Source organism: Hirundo rustica, chromosome W (genome assembly GCF_015227805.2).
Source record: "Hirundo rustica isolate bHirRus1 chromosome W, bHirRus1.pri.v3, whole genome shotgun sequence".
NCBI lineage: Eukaryota > Metazoa > Chordata > Aves > Passeriformes > Hirundinidae > Hirundo > Hirundo rustica.
This window is the reverse complement of record NC_053487.1, coordinates 27063148-27082533: the sequence shown is the minus strand read 5'-3', so window position 1 is coordinate 27082533 and position 19386 is coordinate 27063148. Positions and strand designations below refer to the sequence as shown.

The following is a 19386-nucleotide window of genomic DNA, read 5'->3' as shown; positions in this document are numbered from 1 at the left end:
ACCCCCTGAAACCCCTGATATGTTGTCTTTTTGTATCCTCCCTGGGACCCTCCCCCGCTTATAGGGGGTGGGAGGGAGGAGCAAACTCTCTCAGCCGCTGGGTTCTCAGCCTGGAAGCTCCAAGCCGCCAGCCTCGGAGCTTGGAGATCCCTGCTAATAAACATCTTCTAACCTGCTAAGCTGAGAGCCAGCCTTTTCTCTTCTGCTGCTGTTGACTGTCACCTTTGGGTCCCGCTGCCAAGCCGAGAAGCCAAAACGAACTGGAAACTTTGTGTCTGTGTTGACCCGAGCTAGCTGGGGGTCAGCTCCCACCCGGAGCGGGGACACAACCGGACATAAGCAGGGGGATTCTTTCTGCCCCTGTATCTACCACAAATTCTAATTCTTCTTCTTGGGCACCTACTTTTAGAGTTATCACAGGCTCTAGATGGTATTTGTCCCCTAAAAAATAGAGCCTTTGACCTCCCTATTCCTCCTCTGTGCTCATCTCTTTGAAGATTTTCAGATCTATTACCTGCTTAGGACAATGTATCTTATAATGTCCCTCACCCCCACAGTAAAAGCAGACATTCCTGGAATGCTGCTGAGACTTGGTTTGTATTGGGATTCTATTCTTTTCCTTTTCCCTGTCTCTACTAATTTTATCTCTAGAAGTAGTGCCTGTATGTTTTTGATTTTTTTGGAAATTGTTTTCTCGCATGGTGACTGCCATAAGTTTTGCTTTCAGTTTAGCTTTCTCTTCATCTCTTCGGACATAAACTTTCTGAGCCTCCTTTAATAAGTCATCTAATGATTTATTATGCCAATCCTCAATTTTTTCTAATTTTTTTCTAATATCTGGCCAGGCATTAGTAACAAAGTTAATCCTTAATAAAGCTTTTCCCACATCAGTTTCAGGGTCTATTCTGGAATATTGTTTCATATTTTTCCTAAGTCTGTCCAACCATTCAGTTGGAGATTCTTCTTTTTCTTGTTGTGCCTCAAAAGCTTTTTTAGCATTTGCCCTCGGGGTGCCGCCTCTTTTATTCCCTTGATTATTATTGATTGATATTCATTCATGTGTTTCCTCCCTTCCTCATTATTTTGACCCCACTCAGGAGGCGCAGTTGGCATTTTGTCTTCTCCAGGGGGGCCTTGTGGGTTCTCTTTTTCCCAAACTCTTATTCCAGCTGCTCTGATTAATTGCCTTTCTTCCTGAGAAAATATTATTTTCATTATAGACTGCATCTCTTCCCAAGTATAAATATTTGGACCTAAGAACTGGTCTAGTTGTTCAGCGGTGCCGATAGGATCTTCTAAAATTCCTTTGATTTCTTTTTTAAAATTCCTGACCTCAGAAGAAGTCAAAGGGGCATTTACAAAACCTGTCCCACCCCCCCCCCACCCCACCCCCCCCCCCCCCCCATTGGAACTTCTCTCAGTGGGAATAGACTAATTTCTTTATCCCATTTTCGGTTTTCATCCTCTGCAGTCTTTTTCCCGTGTTTTGAGAAAGAATCCAGAGAGGGCTGTCTTTTAGTAGAACTTCTAGTGTTTCGATAAGGCATTTCTAGGGAGAAGTCGTTTCTCTGAGCGGTAGCTCTGGTTACCGAGGGAATGGAGCTCAGGGCAGGAAGGGGGGTGAGGGGAGGGCAAAGCGCCGAGGCTTGGTCCTCCAAGGGCAGAGCGTAGGCGGGGTTTGCTGCCGGGACCGGCAGAGGAGGGGGCAGTTCTGGGGGATACCAGAGGGGAGCGTGGGCAGCCTGTACAGGGCTGGTGGCAGCTGAGTCAGCGGCTCCTGGGAGAGACAAAGCAGCAGCGGCGGCGGCGCCCAGCGCAGCCGGCACGGGCAGGGCAGCCGGGGATCGGGCAGTGGGGGAAGCGATCGGAGACAGGATGGCTGGGACCGACGGGACCCCCGGCACGGTCGGGGCTGCGGCCCTAGACCACGCGTTAGGAGGGGCCCCCGGCATGGCCCCCAAGGCGGCTGCAGACCCGGCGGCTGGGGCAGATGAATTCACCGGCGGGGCCGGGGATGGAATGTATGCGGGGACCGATGCAGCTGCCACGGTCTGCGAACCGGCGCTCAGGACGGGAACCGGGGCAGGCAGGGCTGCTGGAGGCTGCCAGCCTGCGCTGGGGGCGGGCGGGGCTGAAGCGGGACTCGGGACAGAGGCCTCGGCCGCGAACGGCGGAAGCGCGAGCGGGAACGGAGGGGGCAAAGCCTGCAAATGATCCCACTCTATTCCCTTCTTTTCTTCTTGTTCCCTTCCCTTTTCTTTCCCCTTTTTCTTTTCTTGTTTCGTCTCGGGCGTTTCTGATACGTTAAAGATTTTTATTCTCCTAAAATCTCCTGTCCAACATGTGGCATATTCTCTTTCTTCAGGATTAAACGGTTCTTTTGAATTTACAAATATATTTAGAGCCTGACAAATCCAGTTCTCAAAAGAGCCATATCTAGGCCAATAAACGTGGTCAGATCTTATTTCCTTCTCTGCCCATTCTATCATGCAAAATTGTATCATCTTTACATTTTCCTTTATTTTATGTACAAGGGTTTTTATCCCAGTTAGCTAACATAATGCCGAGAGGGCTATCTTGAGGTATTTCTGTTGGTAATTTTTTTACACTCTTTTTTCTTCCTTGTATCCAACTTACTGTTTTTCTGTCCCATTTTTCAAGATCTTATCTATTCGTCCCCCACCTCTGTTTTTCACTTTCTCTTACAACCTAAAGACCACTTCTATCTATGCACACACACAAAAATCCCTTCTATCCTACACAAATATAATACACCTCCCTCTAAGGAGATATAACAGCCAACATTACATGTGCTTTCTTCCATCTACTCTTACTTCATTCCTCCTTCACTTTTACACACTCTTTCACACTCTTAGGACATGAAGTCTGTTGCCAGAGAATCGTGGCTTTGTGTGTCCTCCCCCTCGCCTTGGGTTTGGTCTCTGGGTTCCACTATAGCTGGGCCTCTGAGGAGGGCTCAGAATCTTGTCGCCTCAGGTGCCGATCCACCTATGAGGCTAATTTGCGTGTCACTTACACTTTACTGCTCCCCCCCTCCACACGCCCGGAGAAAAAGGGCTGAATCGCGGGTCACACACACACGTTTTTGCCACAGCCCCCACCCGCCCGGGGAAACTATGGCCTATTTTGTGTGTGACTCACTCTCACACAACAAAACAACAATAAGATACCTTTTACTTTTAAATCACCTATTACAATTTTAGGTGTTACTGGCCAGTCCCGGTGCTCTTGGATATCCCCTCAATCTAGCTGTGTTGTCCAACCCTAGATGTTCTTGGGCATTTTTTTTTTTTTTTTTTTTTTTTTTCCCTCAATCTAGCTGCGTTGTCCAACTCCAGATGCTCTTGGGCATAGCCTCAATCCGGCAGAACCCTGGGTGTTCTTGGGATAATCCCTCAACCCAGCAGGTTTCAGTCCTGGATGATCTTGGGCAATTACCCCTCAATCCAGCAGACTTTTTGCTTCCTAGGGGTCCCACCCCTTCTCTAAAACTCAGTCCCAGTTTCCTTGGGGAGGATTCTCTCACTCTTCTTATCACTCACTTCGTCTCTTTACTGGCTGTCTTTCTCGCGAAAGAACGGAAACGCAGCATGGGAGACTCCGCACTCGCTTAGCAGGTCTGGGATAACCAGCTGCCTCTCATTCACACACATTCATCCCCCCCTTAACCGCCCCTCCAAACCAGTACTTACCTGTCCTTTGTCCTTGGGTCTTGGTCTTCGTGTACACTTTAGTCTTAGGGGCTAATTACTGCGGTTTTAGGGAATCTTTTCCCTTTTCTTTGTTTTATTGCCTCCTCTTGTCCATTGATCGTAACCTGCATCTGTCGGTCACAGCAGGGGAACAGAGAGCGAGGCTGCCAACTGGGCAGGGCGCGCCGTCCTCACCCTGATTCCACTGGGGCACCGGCAGTGAGGTGTTTTAACCATCCTCTGCTACCATAATTGTGAAAAACGCCAATCGCTTGTTTTAAAAATTTAAAAGTTTAATAGTAAATAAGATGGTTATAAAAATAGAATTAGAGTAAAAATTGAACAATTTTAGAGTTAGGACAATACGAGACAATAAAAACAAAGTTACAGACGTCTGGGTGCCTCTCCCGAGCCACAAGCTCTGGAGAAGGACCCCTGCTAACAAAGGACTATCTCTTAAAAGCAATAGCCTGTTGAATATTCATATATTTTATACATAATGCATAAACTTTATTTAAACAAAGAACTGTCTCTGGTTAGTATCACTTTATCACTTTTTTTTTTTTTTTTTATCTCTGTGGCATTCTCAAGGCTGAGAGAGGCAGGAGGAGTTGGTTTCTTCTGATAAGGAAGTAGGAAATTCTTTTTCTCTGAAGGATTTACGTTTTCCTGTGGTTGGCATACAAAAACTACACTTTAACTACAAAACTTCATTTACTATACTATCAAAATATTAATACAACACCAACAATTAACACAACACAACACATATAGTAAATATCTTGCGTAGAGCCATATAATATGGACTTTTCACACTTATCAATAAAGCTGTTAAAACACTGGACAAGGAACATGATGCTGGGCCTATGAATGCTGTGTTATATAAATACATTTCACTCTTGCTCGTGTGGGCAACTACCAGTTGATTTGTGATCTTGGCACACACAAAGCTAAAAGTCAGGATGTAGAGGCAGAGATGCCTCTCAAAGAGCTGCACAGTAGATTTCTTGCAGATCATTGCAGCCAAGGCAATCACAGAGCCAATATGGAGAAAAGGTGAGAGGACACTTGTTCCTGCTAAAGTGGATCCATTTTTGCCAACTCCAGTTTGTACAGGAGAATATGGTTCCTGCTACAGTACAAGGAGCTGGGAGTATTTTCACCTGAATGTTCAGTCTTGGAATCAGAGATTGCTAAAAAGGTGGTCCTTCAATCACTGCCAGTAAATGCATGATTATTATGAAGATTTGTACTTCAGTCACATCAATCATGCCAAAGCACAGCGTTCTTGAGACGTACCTCTGTCAGTGCGTGCAGTAAAACATGAATGTCACAGCAAAACAACAGAAGAACATCCAATCAGGGTTGGTTCCAGCTGCACAACAATACAAATTCCCAAAACCACAAAGACTGTGGACAATGAATCACAGCCATGATTAAAAAGCTCTCCTAATGGAGTGCTGCTATTTGTCCTTCTTGCTTGTTTTCCATCTGTAGCATCCAGGGACTGGAATGCCACAGGCACAAGCAATGAATGTCCAGGGAGGTGCCTACTCTGAAGCTGTTGAGCAGTAACATACTAATAACAGAGTTGTAAATATATTTATTAACAGTTCAATGATGGTGATCAAACTGGGGGCAATCCAGGCTGGAGAACTGATATCTGCAGTATGAATCCAGTCTAACATTGTTTGAGCACTTTCAGATTTCAAGCTGTGCTCCTTTACTGTATTTTTTGCCTGTTGCAAGATTTTCCATTCATGCTGCTCATACACAGAATTGCCATCTCTGAACACGACAGGACACGCTACAGGACATGCCATGTGTCCTGCCGGTTCCTACTGTCCTTCTAGTATAGCATCACATATAATTCCGGACCATTGAGTCACAGGGAGGGCAGGCAAAAGCATTGCCTGGGGACTGCTTTCTGCAGTTTGTTCTAGCAATTGTTGCATTGGAGTTAACTGGGAGCTAAACAATTTTGGCTCCTCCTGATTTTTAGCATTTATTGTAGATAGTTCTTGGGCTTTTTCCAGCAGCAGCTCAGTTGCTGCATGCGCTTGCTCATTCAGGCGCTGCATCACTGCCTGAATTTGCTCAGTCAGTTCTTTTAAACCAATCGTGGGTTCTGCCGGGGGTTCTGCTGCATCAACGGGGTTCTCCTCTAATTCGTCTGGCAGCAGAACAGCGTCTGGGGAAGGTGGTCGACAGCAGGGGTCACCGGTTCCTCTCTCTTGGTCAACCGGTGTCTCTTCGGGCACACCCAAGAAAGGGGAGAGCACTTGGCGCATGCGTTGTGGGAGCGGCGGCACTGGGAGCGGCTCTGGAGGCTTTTTGAAGCATCTCGGCCACCGCAGTACACTGGGTTGCCGTAAAGCAAATTGGGGGGGGGGGGGGCGCCTTGTTCCCGAGAAAAGCTCTGAAACTATTTTTTTTTTCGGGTTGATGGGGGGCGGTGGCGGCTGTGGCGGCTGTGGCGGTGGCAGTGGCGGCTGTGGCGGTGGCAGGAGTGGCGGACCCCCAGGGGCCGCTTCCTCCTTGTCCTGCCTGTTGCTGTGGGGCACCATGGAGCCGCCCCCATGGAGGGACGGGGGCGGTCCGCGGGCCGGGAGCTGTGAGCCGGGCGTTGGCCAGCGACAGTGCCAGGGTGCTGGAGGCCGCGGGAGGGCACGGCAGGGGCCCCACAGCGCCTCCCCGACTTCGCAGTGCCGGGGGGTTGTTAAATGTCCATTTCAGCGTGCCCAGTTAATCAGCTTTTGCAGTACTTTTTCTGCTACTGTATTTCCACTCTCATAGAGTATATTAGTAAATAATTTAACTGCTGCAGCAAATTCACATTCCATGCTTGCCGTTGTCAATGGGGCAGGGAAGGGAGTACTCAGCACCTTCCACTTTTTTTCAAGAAAACTGCTCCCTGCTCCCCTTACCAGCTCAGCCTCGCAATCTATTTGCAAGGACAGCAAGCTTCTGCTTTAATGCTGATGCATCTCTTAGCAGATCAGCGTCTGTCCGCTATTTTCCGGAGGGTCTCAACTCAATGCAGCTGCATCTGTCGGTGATTTCAGCGTCTAAGTGCTCAGCGTCCCACCGCTAATTTTCTCCTCCGGGTCATCACCCCAACGTCCCTGTTCGGGCACCAATTAAATGTGATTTAAAACACGGGGAGCAGCCCGAGTCAAACACCTTCTTCAGAGAAGTAGTGGTGAATGCTCATTTATTGAGGGTACACAGGGTTCTTTTATACATATATCATTCTTGTGCATAAGCTATTCACGTAGCATTTTACTACATGCCATTGGTTACCTCCTGGTGTCCACGAGCCCCAAGGGGCTATGCTATTCGCTGGTGTTATCTGCATAAGCATTCCTTTGCAGTTATCTGTTTACACTTTGTTGAGGGGCCAGCAGCTTGTTCCCAGACTCTTCGTCCTGGTTCTCAGGCTCAACATCCTTGACAGTGCTAAAACAACAGAACTTTCCCAGCGCTGTAAGGCGTCTCTGTGTCTATCTCCAAAAATCCTGCTACACAACAGCATCCTCCTTGGAAATATTTAGGAGTCAAAATTTTGGATCGAACTATTCAACATCAGGAGGTGCAATTCACAGATTCTATTAAGACTCTGAATGATGCCCAGAAATTGATGGGTATCATGATGTGGTTACGTCCTTACTTGGGGCCAACCACAGTGCAATTGTCTCCACTGTTCAAAATTTTAAAGGGGGACCCTGATCTGAATTGACTGTGAGAATTGACTCCTGAGGTGCGACGAGTGCTGGAGGAAGTCCAACAAGCTGTTTCTGCTCGTTAGGTTTACTGAGTAGATCCTTCCATTGATATCCCTATTTTTATTACCAATACAGATTCTCATCCTACAGGTATCATTGGCCAATGGAGTGAACAATGGTCCGATCCTTTGCACATTTTGGAATGGGTCTTTTTGCCCCATCAACCGAAAAAGCACCCACATTGTTTGAATCGATTGCTCAATTGATAATCAAATGCTGTCAATGTAGTTTGCAATTAATGGCAGCTGATCCTGCAAAAATTATTCTCCCAGTACGACAGGAAGAATTTGAATGGAGTTTTACTAACAGCGCTTCCTTGCAAAGTGCACTGCAAAATTTTTCAGGGCAGATTGCTTATCATGTGCCCAGCCACAGATTATTGAAATTGGCAAAGTCAGCCGAATTGTCATTTTGGCCAAAAAGTAGTCGGGTGCTGGTGCAAAGACCTATCGTCTTCACTGACGGCTCAGGCAAAATGGGGAAAACCATTGTTACCTGGAAGGATGAATCTGAGTGGCAGGTGCTGGAAGGCCACGAGTCAGGCTCCGCCCAGTTAGTTGAATTGAAGGCTGTTGCCATAGCATTCCAGTGGTACCACTGAATTTGGCCACTGATTCTGCTTATGTAGCAGACTTAACCAAACATTTGGTTTGTGCACTTCTGAAAGAAGTTGATAACAAAAATTTATTTCAGTTGTTGAAAACTTTGTGGCGTGCAATCCAGGCCCAAGTTCATCCATATTACATCCTGCACATTTGGAGCAACACTAACTTACCAGGTTTCATAACAGAAGGTAATGCATGCTCAGTTTGTGTGTGCGCCCAGGTAGACGTGGAGAGCTAGTGCACACACACAGGCTCTTGCTCACTTGCACATAGCCCTGGTGTACAGTAGTACTTGTCAGTAGCACACACACACATATATGGAGTTGTGCACACTAATATGTGTAGTGTTATATACATACATATCTTACATAGGGCCATGCTTACACGTAATCTTACAGGGGATTTGTAGCCAGCCCCAGCAGAGAAAAAGAAACCTCTCCTTGGTCAGAGCGGAACTGCAGAGGTATCTACGTGCACAGTGCTGTGCACACTAGCACATCAGTAGCAGTGCAAAGTGGGACATGTACACTTGCATCTGAGCACACTAGAAAACACACATGCTTGCAGCTTCACACATTGACACACATGTACACCCCAGCACCTATGTGTGTACACAGAGCTATACATACTAGCATACATAGGCACAGCATGTGCAGACTCACGCACCCTGGCACACACATGCACAGAGTCACACACACTGACACATGCATGCACAGTACTTCCTAGAGTCCTTCTGGAAAGAGAATAGTTGGACATCTACTGCTTGCTACCCTGTAGGCAATATTCCATCCCCTGTGCCTTTGGGGTAGGGACAGTGCACATTACTAGAGGAAGGGAAAGGGAAGTGTTTTGTCAAGGGGCACCTCTTGCCCCTTACCTGAGGGAGGTACATGTGGTCCCTATTTTTGTGGGGGGTAACTCACAGTTTCTTGGGGATCAGGTGCACACGGTAAGGAAAGCTCTAGGCCTCTGTAGAGGTGACAGTGACTTTAAAACCAAGTTTGTTAGGTTTCATCTTGGATTGAAAGAGAGAAAGGTATTCTGAAATTATTGTATATATATGGAAAAAATAAATTTGAGTGGGAATGACTCTTCTGTGTTACACTTGATCTAAAATCAGTATAAGAGAGAAAAATAAAGAGGTAGGAAGTGGCAAGAGAGCAGGAAAACACAGCACATCTTACACCAACGCTTTTCTGGAACCTAGGATTTTCTATTCGGACAAAGTGGGGTGCAGAGTAACTTTCCTTTGAGATTTAGGACTGAGAGGCTAGAGCAGAAAGGGTTGTTTAGTGAGAAGTCCCTTCTCTCTGATCTGTACTGGGGTTGTATATGGATGTTTAAAACTTGATACATTCACTCTTCCTCTGAGTCACACCATGGCCAGTACACATAATCTCTTTCTTAGTCCATTCTACCACACAATATTGCATATTTTTGTTGTTGGGGTCACATCTGCACTGGGTTCGTTTTCTTCTCAGTGGGCTATCGGGGGTGGGAGGGGAGTATATCTGTTGACATCTCTGTACTTCCTCCTTCTCCCCTTGGGGTCTTCCTACTTGCTCCCAGTCCCATCCCAATCAGCCATCTTCAGGCCCTCCCACAAGGCCCGCCTTCCCAATTAGCCAGAAGGAGAAAGAAGGAAAGAAGGAAAGAGTTAAAAATACATATTCTAAAATTGGCTTTTCATAAATATTAAAATGGATGCAATATGTATAATGTTAAAGTAACTTTGCTTTAAAGGTATAATTTTTATTTCTGCTATTAACTGAACTTAGACACAGTAGTAAAAATAGCTGATATGGATATGCTTGTAGTTGAAATGCCTTCTTGGTTGGGATAACATCCAATAAACATATGATGAAGACCCCTGCTACTGATATGCCAACTATCAGCACCTGCTTTGTGAAGAAAGTATGGACCAAAACCCAAGCTGGAGGTGATAAAAATAACTCAATAAAAGCACAGGCAAGAAACACACATGCTCTAAAAAGGAGGATCCAATGAGGGACCATGCTAACCAGCTCCTGGAATATGTAAACTAGTTGGTGAAAAGTTTGAATATGCATAATGGTTTAGGAATATGCAATAGGCTGATGCAATAGAAAAGGTATTTAAAGGGCGTCTCCAAAAGCACCCGGCTGTTAAAAAAATTTGCTTTATTGCTTTTGTCTCCTATTGTCCTTTACTAAACTTTTAAATTTTACCAGGACAGTGAACCTTGTTTATCAAAGAAAGAAAGAAAGAAGTTTCACCTTCTTCTTGGAAAACAAAAACAAATAACCTGCTTACAGTCCGGGGACCCTCATACGAATGACTTATTAAAGAAATATGGGTATTGATATAGTATCCATACCCAACTGTGATGGACAAAAACTCTCTAACAGATTAAAGTTAGAAAGTGTATGCTTATTACGGCTGGGCAGCACACGAGATATTTCCCTAATTCGCACTGCAAAATTCACAGGTAATTACAAAGCCTTTTATTTACAAAAGTGTTGAATACCCAAAATACAAATGCATATTCATACCCCTGTCACCTCCCATTCCTCGCTTTGTATGCTAATTGGCAAAAAGGCTATTAAGCATGCCTACTTTGTTTCCTAAAATGAGTCGGGGGTCTATTCTGGGGAGGGGTCACCCAAAATGAGGAAGTAAGATGAGTCTTCCTCATCCTGACCTTTCTACCTTTTCCATGCATTCGTGACAAATGAATCCTTGGTAGAACTTATAGTTTCCTGTGTTCAATGGGTCCTTTAAGCAGGAAATCTGCAGCTATCTTATGTCCTATTTACCACATTTTGTTTTTCATTACATGCACAGCTACATAAACATAAAGCTGACAAGCAATGAGTTACTAAATCCGGGATATCTTATCTAAGATCCGGCTTCTGTTAACTGTGAACAAAACTTGCCTATCTACTTCAGCTATTTCAGCAACTTATTATCTTAACTTTCCTAAAAATCCCTAATTCTTCAAATTTAATGTCTCACCACCGGGTCAGTTCTGCCACTCCTCTCTTGCCTCGGCTTGGCGCCCCAGCACCCTCGGCACACTAGTGCAAGCAGTCGCCAAGCCGCTCATGCAGTTTTATGCCGGCGGGTCGCGAGGAAGCCTCCCCACTGTGGTGGTGCAGAACTGTTTTATTAGGTTTTTATGAGAAGTTTATGTTATGGTTCATTTCACTGTATCCCCAATTGTGTCCGGTTGTGTCCCCGCTCCGGGTGGGAGCTGACCCCCAGCTAGCTCGGGTCAACACAGACACAAAATTTCCAGTTGGTTTGGCTTCTCGGCTTAGCAGCTGGACCCAAAGGTGACAGTCAACAGCAGCAGAAGAGAAAAGGTTGGCTCTCAGCTTAGCAGGTTAAAAGATGTTTATTAGCAGAGATCTCCAAGCTCCGAGGCGAGCGGCTGAGAGCTTCCAGGCTGAGAACCCAGCGGCTGAGAGAGCCTCTTCCTCCCTCCTACCCCCTATGAGCGGGGGAGGGTCCCAGGGAGGATACAACAAGACAACAAATCAGGGGATTCAGGGGGTAACAAGGTGTGCCCACCCCCAAGCTTCAGACCACTAAAATCCAGAGCCAAAGGAATTTCCCCCAGGCTACCTATCACCTGAAGCCCTCTCCCGGAGATTTCACAATCCGGGAGGGACCCCGGGAGTGATAGACAAGCTGCCCCAGAGAGGGGGGTTGGGGCAGAGGGGATGTTACATGTCATGTGAGGTATGGGATGATTGACACAAAACACCTTATTATACAGACAACACAAAAGGAATACAGAATTGGGGATACAGTGAAACGAACCATAACATAAACTTCTTACAAAAATCTAATAAAACAGTTCTGCACCACCACACCCAATTCTGTATCCCTTTTGTGTTTTCTGTATAATAAGGTGTTTTGTGTCAGTCCTCCCACTCCTCACCTTACTTGTAACTTCCCCTCTGCCCCACCCCCCCTCTCTGGGGCAGCCCGCCTATTACTTTGGGGTCCCTCCCAGGTTGTGGAATCTCAGGAAGAGGGCTTCAGGTGATAGGTCCTCTGGGGGGGGATTCCTTTAGCTCTGGATTTTAGTGGTCCAAGGCTTGGGGGTGGGCACACCTTGGTACCCCCTGAATCCCCTGATTTGTTGTCTTGTTGTAACCCCCCTGGAACCCCTCCCCTGTTTATAAGGTGGCGGAGAGACTCTCTCAGTCTCTCAGCCGCTCAGCCTCTCAGCTCGGAGCACTCTGCTCCTCAGCTCTTGAGCTAATAAACATCTTTTAACCTGCTAAGCTGAGAGCCAGCCTTTTCTTCTGCTGCCGTGCTGTCACGACACTATTGGTCCAGCTGCTGAGAAGCCGACCAGCAGGTAAATAGCCTGTGTGCCTATCCGAACTGGAAACATCTGTGCCTGTGTTGACCCGAGCTAGCCAGAGGTCATCTCCCACCCGGAGCGAGGACGGAACCAGACACACCCCACATCAGTGTCCCGATGCCATGGTTTTATGTGCCGATGGATACTGCAGAGAAGTCTCCGCAGCCCAGCACTCCCGGGTCAGCCCCGCTGGGTGCTACCATTCTCCAAGCCACCGCCCTCTCCTAGCCGAGTTGGCAGTGCTGGGGATTACAGCACTAGGCTTTGGCGCTCCGGTCTGGAAACCCTGCCACCCTAATCCTCAGCAGTGCCAAGACTTGCTGGGCCAGGTCCCTGCCGGCCGTCCCCCACGCAGGTTCTTGCCCGAGGCCTCCAAGACATCGCACAACCGAGCTCGCCTCCGACCTTTGGCAGCGCTGCATGCGAACTGCGCTTGGTGCCACCTCAGCTTCCGCTGGGCTGGCGAGCGCTGGGAGTTACTATGCTGGGTCCCCTAGGCCATCACTCACACAGACCAGCTCCCGCTTGTCGTTCCCGCTCGGGAAACCCCTTACAACGCCTTTGTCCACTGTCTCGGCTCATAAAGCCCAGCTCACCTCCTTGCCCGAGGTCTCCGCCTGGAAAACCCCGCACACACAGTTCTCTCCGAGTGGCGCCAACACCATGCAACTGGGAAAACCCTGATACACGCGGCTCCCTCCGAGAGGCGGTTTTCCCACTGCCGGTGCTGGCTTCACGGAACTGGATACCCTGCTATTGGGTCAGCCCAGCTAGGCTCTGATGCTCGGTGTCCATAAGTCGTGGCGGGCAGGCGAGCCTGCAGCACAGGAGGTTTACTGCACTTAGTGCTACTGAACGCTGTTTATATGAATCTGCCTCCGCTTGTGGTTCCCACCGCCGGCGACCCCTCCCAAAGTCTTGTCAGTCAACTCCTTCTCTGCCGTCTATTGGTGGAGATCACTTTCTTTAAACTTGATTGGAGGTCAGGTGTTGCCATGTCCCGCCTCCCAGTAACAAGCCTGCCCTCCCCCAAGTGCCCCGAGCAGAGACAACAATATAAGGAGGAAGGGAAAGAGGACTATGGGGAGAATATATCAAAATAACATAATTATACTTCTATAAAACTTCTCTTAACATGCACATAATATTTATCTCTTAATTGTGAGCGCCAACCATTGCATTTCCCATCTATAACAAAAACCAAAAGCTGGAATACTAGTTCAAATTAAGAAATGCTGGCAGTTGCAGAGACGACCCCCTTAAACAGCTGGAACCTGGGGAGCAGCCCCAAACCACGGCTACAGGCAGCAGTGGTCTCACTGGCACTTCAGATTTGTGAAATACCGTTTCCCAGTGTTATAGATGAGTAATGAGATGGTTGGTGTGAAAAACGCTAATCACTTGTTTTAAAATTTTAAAAGTTTAATAGTAATAAAAATGGTTATAAATATAGAATTAGAATAATAAAAAAATATTGAACAACTAGGGTTAGGACAATACGAGACAATAAAAACAAAGACACAGACGTCTGGGTGCCTTCCAGAGCAAAAAGCTCCGAAGGAGGACCCCCATTAACAAAGGATTATTGTCACCCTGGTTTTTCTGAGTTTTTTTAAAGCCTTCTACTTGTTCATAAGATGGAGACAGTTTATTTAGTTTCTGCACAATATTAGGAGCAGGATTTTGCTTTTCTTACGCATGGGAACATAAACAAGCCTTTTGTTTTTGTTCTCTGTCCTTTGTGTACAAATTTCTAGCCTAAAAATAATGTTAATTGACAGCTGGTCTGGCCAGTGGGTTGGAAGGGCAATAACCCCAGAAGCCAATCCACAACCAGACACACAAATGTATAAAAATGTAAGATAATAAACAGGCTGCTCTCTCTTTCTGGAGGAGCAACTCTGCACCGCAGACCTCTTGTCTCCATGTTATTGCTTTGCGTGCCATGATCACAGATTATCTCTTAAAAGCAATAACCGGTTGAATATTCATACATTCATACATGATGCATAAATTCCATTCAAACAAAGAATCTCTCTGGTTAGTGTTACTTTTTTTCCCTGTCATGGGTTAGTACAGTCTGGTTTTTTAGTTATAGAGGAATGTAGAATGATTCTCCAGGTCAGGACCTGGGAATTGCTTTAGAAAGGACAGGGACCTATCAGAGGGTTAGTTAGAATATTGGCATCTGTGTTGACCACTGAAAATAGTTGACTACAACTTTGGGAAGTACCATATAAAAGCCCTTGATTTCCTGTAGGTGAGCCTTTTCTTTCTTTCCTTTGGCTAGATAGAAGCAGGCAACAACGAGTTGGGCCTGCTGCTCCCCCCCTTTTGGGGAGGAAGCTGGCCTGAGGCCTGGCCGAATTCTATCGGCTCCCGAGTGGGGGGAGGGCAAGGAGAGGTTGCTGCTTTACAACAACTACTTTCTCCAAACTTCCCTGGAGCAGGGAGAGAGAGCAGGAACTCTATATTTAGATTATTCCTTTAAATCGTGGGAAAGATATTGTCCTAGGTTACAATGTAAAATGTGCCCAAAGTATGTATTCTATCACCATCTACATGAAATGTTGTTGTGCACCACTGTTTCCCGTGCCCCCTCCCTCCAGACTATCTTCTGTTAATGGCCCATCAATACCGTCCTGCATGACTCATAGATAACTCTCCCCAGGAGCTATCTCTGTTTAATAGGCAATCAAGGACCCATTGCAAAACTGATAAAATGATATCAGTCCATTGTGAGATGCTCCGCCCAGGGGGAGGAGCCAAGCATTCCCACCTGGATATAATCGGGGCCTTGGGACAGCACAGGCAGCCTTACCCACTGGATTCCCAGAGGACAAGAGCTACCAGACCTTTCTGCAAGAACACTGCTTCAACAAGACCACTTCATCTGGACTGCCACCACCACGGTTTCAGGTTGTATTCTGACTCTGTCAGTGATCTTTTGTACCATTGCATGTGTTTTATTTTATTTTACTTTTTTTTTTCCTCTCCTATTAAATTGTTTTTTTCTGACTTGGAGTCTCTCGCTGGTTTTGCCTTCAAGCCAGCACATATATTTTGGTGCCCAACGTGGGGCAGGAGGTACTGAGAAAAGTCAGAATTACAATTTTGTAGTGAGGAAAAAAGAAACAGCTGTCCGCTATGATGCTCAACATGCTTTCATATATCTTATACCTAGCTCTCTACATTTTCCCACACATGGGGCAGTATTTGCCGGTCTTAATGCTCATGTGTAGACCAGGGTATGGTACCAGAATTGCTGTATTGGTCTATTATGTTTATTGTATGATAACCTCTGAGGCAATGAGCATCATTCGGAATATATACTCTATTTTGTGTTCTTGTCCTGGTCCAGAATGCTACATCTGGGCTCTCAATAATCGCACCCAGCCCCTGTGGGGAGGGGTAAAGAATGATTTTTTCCAGTCTTTTAGGTATGGCACAGCAGTTTTCAAAAGTATTGAGTTCTCTCTAGGTGCCAAGGACAGCATAATATTGTTGTTAGTTTTGCTTTGCCTTCTCTGCACGGCCTGCACCATGTTTAGAAATCAAACACTACATGGGGTGGTGCAGCGTCTCCTTGAGGAGGAGGGAAAAAGAAACAAATGCAAAACAATGGCATCCGTGTCTACACAAACTGTCGTAGTGGAAACAGGAACCGCATCTATTCAGACCATCACAAAAGAGAAAGGAACCAAAAACAAAGCAACAGTTTCTGCATCTACTCAGACCATCACAGAGGAGAAAGGAACCAAAAACAAAGCAACAGTGTCAGTGTCTACACAAGCTGTCACAGAGGAGAAAGAAACCAAAAGTGCCATCAGCATCTCCACACAAACTGTCACCGAAGCAGAACAACCTAAACCAGTGGCAGTTGCCCCTGTTCAGAAGAAGAAATCAAAGAGCAAATCAGTCCGCATAATGACTGATGAGGATGTGGCAGGACCTTCGCACCCAGCAGAAGAGACAGAGCCAGAGATCATCACCCGTTCTCTATCCCTGGGTGAACTGCGTGACCTGCGGAGGGAATTCACCCGCCAGACAAACGAGTCCATCCTAACCTGGCTGCTCCGCATCTGGGACGCTGCAGCCAATGACACCATTCTGGATGGAAGTGAGGCCAGGCAACTGGGATCGCTGTCTCGGGATGTGGTCATTGACCAGGGGATCGGGAGAACCCAACAAACTCTCAGCCTCTGGCGGCGACTGCTAACAAGTGTGAGGGACAGATACCTTTGTAAAGAAGACCTCCAGGTGCACCAAGGAAAATGGAGCACAATGGAACAAGGTACCCGATGCCTGAGGGAATTGGCTGTGCTGGAGATCATTTTCTCAGAAGACGAGAGATTTCCTAAAAGCCCAGATGATGTCCAGTGCACATCGCAGATGTGGTTGAGATTTGCACGGCTTGGACCAGAGATGTACTCCCGTTACCTGGCAACGCTGCAATGGAGGGAAGGTGAGGACAAGGTGGGCGTCTTGGTCAATAAACTAAGAATTTACGAGGATACTGTCACCGCCCCATTTCGTACCCATGTCTCATCCGTGGAAACAAGGCTGGCTGAGCAAGTCCGGAGCTTAATTGAAGAGGGCCATCAGAAACTAAAAAAGGAACTTAAGGAAGAAATTTACCACATCTCGCCAGAACCAACAAGAGTCTCTGCCATTAGGAGCAGGTACCCACCAGCCAGGAAGAGAGGATACACTCCACGGGGTAACCTCTGGTCTTTTCTTCGGGAACATGGAGAAGACATGAGGAATTGGGATAGAAAACCCACCTCCTCCTTAGCAGCCCAAGTACGTGAACTGAAGAGAGAGACACCTACCACGAAGAGCTCATCTAGAGCCAACACTGCTCCAGTCTCAAAGGCACAGAACCCCAGACAGTATAAGAAGAATGATATGACTGATCCACTTGAAGGGACCTCAGGAACATATTTACAGGAAGAAAGCAACGTGTACCATGACCAGGAATAGGGGGGCCCTGCCTCTAGCCAGGTAGAGGAAAGGGACAATCGGATCTATTGGACTGTGTGGATCCGATGGCCTGGCACATCTGACCCACAAAAATATACGGCTTTGGTTGACACTGGTGCCCAATGTACCCTGATGCCATCAAGGTATGTAGGAACAGAATCCATTTCTATTTCTGGAGTGACAGGAGGGTCCCAGCAGCTGACTGTATTGGAGGCCGAAGTGAGTTTAACCGGGAATGGATGGCAAAAACACCCCATCGTGACTGGCCCAGAGGCCCCATGCATCCTTGGCATAGACTACCTCAGAAATGGATACTTCAAAGATCCAAAAGGATATCGCTGGGCTTTTGGGATAGCTGCTGTAGAGACAGAAGACATCAGACAACTGAGTACCTTGCCTGGTCTCTCAGATGACTCCTGTGCTGTGGGACTACTGAGAGTTGAAGAACAACAGGTACCAGTCGCCACAACAACAGTACACCGACGGCAATACCGCACCGACAGAGACTCTGTGATTCCTATCCATGAGATGATTCGGAAACTGGAGAGCCAAGGGGTGGTCAGCAAGGCTCATTCACCTTTCAACAGCCCTATATGGCCAGTGCGTAGGTCCAGTGGAGAATGGAGACTGACTGTGGATTACCGTGCTCTGAATGAAGTCACCCCACCACTAAGTGCTGCTGTGCCAGACATGTTGGAGCTTCAGTACGAGCTAGAGTCCAAGGCAGCAAAGTGGTATGCGACCATTGATATTGCCAATGCCTTCTTCTCCATTCCTTTGGCAGCAGAGTGCAGGGCCCAGTTTGCCTTCACCTGGAAGGGCGTACAGTACACCTGGAACCGACTGCCCCAGGGGTGGAAACACAGCCCCACCATCTGCCATAGACTGATCCAGACTGCACTGGAAAAAGGTGAGGCTCCTGAACATTTACAGTACATTGATGACATCATTGTATGGGGGAACACAGCAGGGGAAGTCTTTGAGAAAGGAGAAAAGATCATCCAGATTCTGCTGAAAGCTGGTTTTGCCATTAAGCGAAGTAAAGTGAAGGGACCGGCCCAAGAAATCCAGTTCCTGGGAGTAAAGTGGCAAGATGGACGGCGGCAGATTCCCACTGAGGTCATCAATAAGATCATCGCCATGTCCCCACCGACCAGCAAGAAGGAGACACAAGCTTTCCTAGGCGCCATAGGTTTCTGGAGGATGCACCTTCCTGAGTACAGCCAGATTGTGAGCCCTCTCTACCTGGTCACCCGCAAGAAGAACGATTTCCACTGGGGCCCTGAACAGCAGCAAGCCTTTGCCCAGATCAAGCAGGAGATCGCTCATGCGGTAGCCCTTGGCCCAGTGAGGACGGGACCAGAGGTGAAGAACGTGCTCTACTCAGCAGCCAGGAACAATGGCCTGTCTTGGAGTCTTTGGCAGAAGGTGCCTGGGAAGACTCGGGGCCGACCACTGGGATTCTGGAGCCGAAGCTACAGAGGATCTGAAGCCAACTACACTCCCACAGAGAAGGAAATCTTAGCCGCCTATGAAGGACTTCAAGCTGCCTCAGAAGTAATTGGCACTGAAACGCAGCTGCTTTTGGCACCCCGACTACCAGTGCTGGGATGGATGTTCAAGGGAAAGGTTCCTTCCACGCATCATGCCACTGACACCACATGGAGCAAATGGATTGCCCTCATCACACAGCGCGCCCGTATTGGAAACCCGAATCGCCCTGGGATTCTAGAAATTATAACTAACTGGCCTGAAGGTGAGACTTTTGGATTATCTTTTGAAGAAGAGGAAGAACAAGTGACACGTGCCGAGGAAGCCCCACCGTATAACGAGCTACCGGAGACTGAAAGACAATATGCCCTTTTCACTGACGGTTCCTGCCGAATTGTAGGCGCTAACCGGAAATGGAAGGCTGCAGTATGGAGCCCCACACGACGAGTTGC

The 19386-nt window shown here is 47.3% G+C and overlaps 1 protein-coding gene across 1 annotated transcript in view; it reads left to right on the top strand.

Moving 5' to 3' along the window:
- Positions 1-1950: 1950 nt before the first annotated feature.
- The window catches only part of LOC131378739 (MLV-related proviral Env polyprotein-like), a 62191-nt gene continuing 44755 nt past the window's right edge, over positions 1951-19386 (top strand). Inside the window, 1 exon segment of the mRNA XM_058423883.1 lies at positions 1951-2086. Within this exon segment, the coding sequence (XP_058279866.1) occupies positions 1951-2086 (136 nt within the window).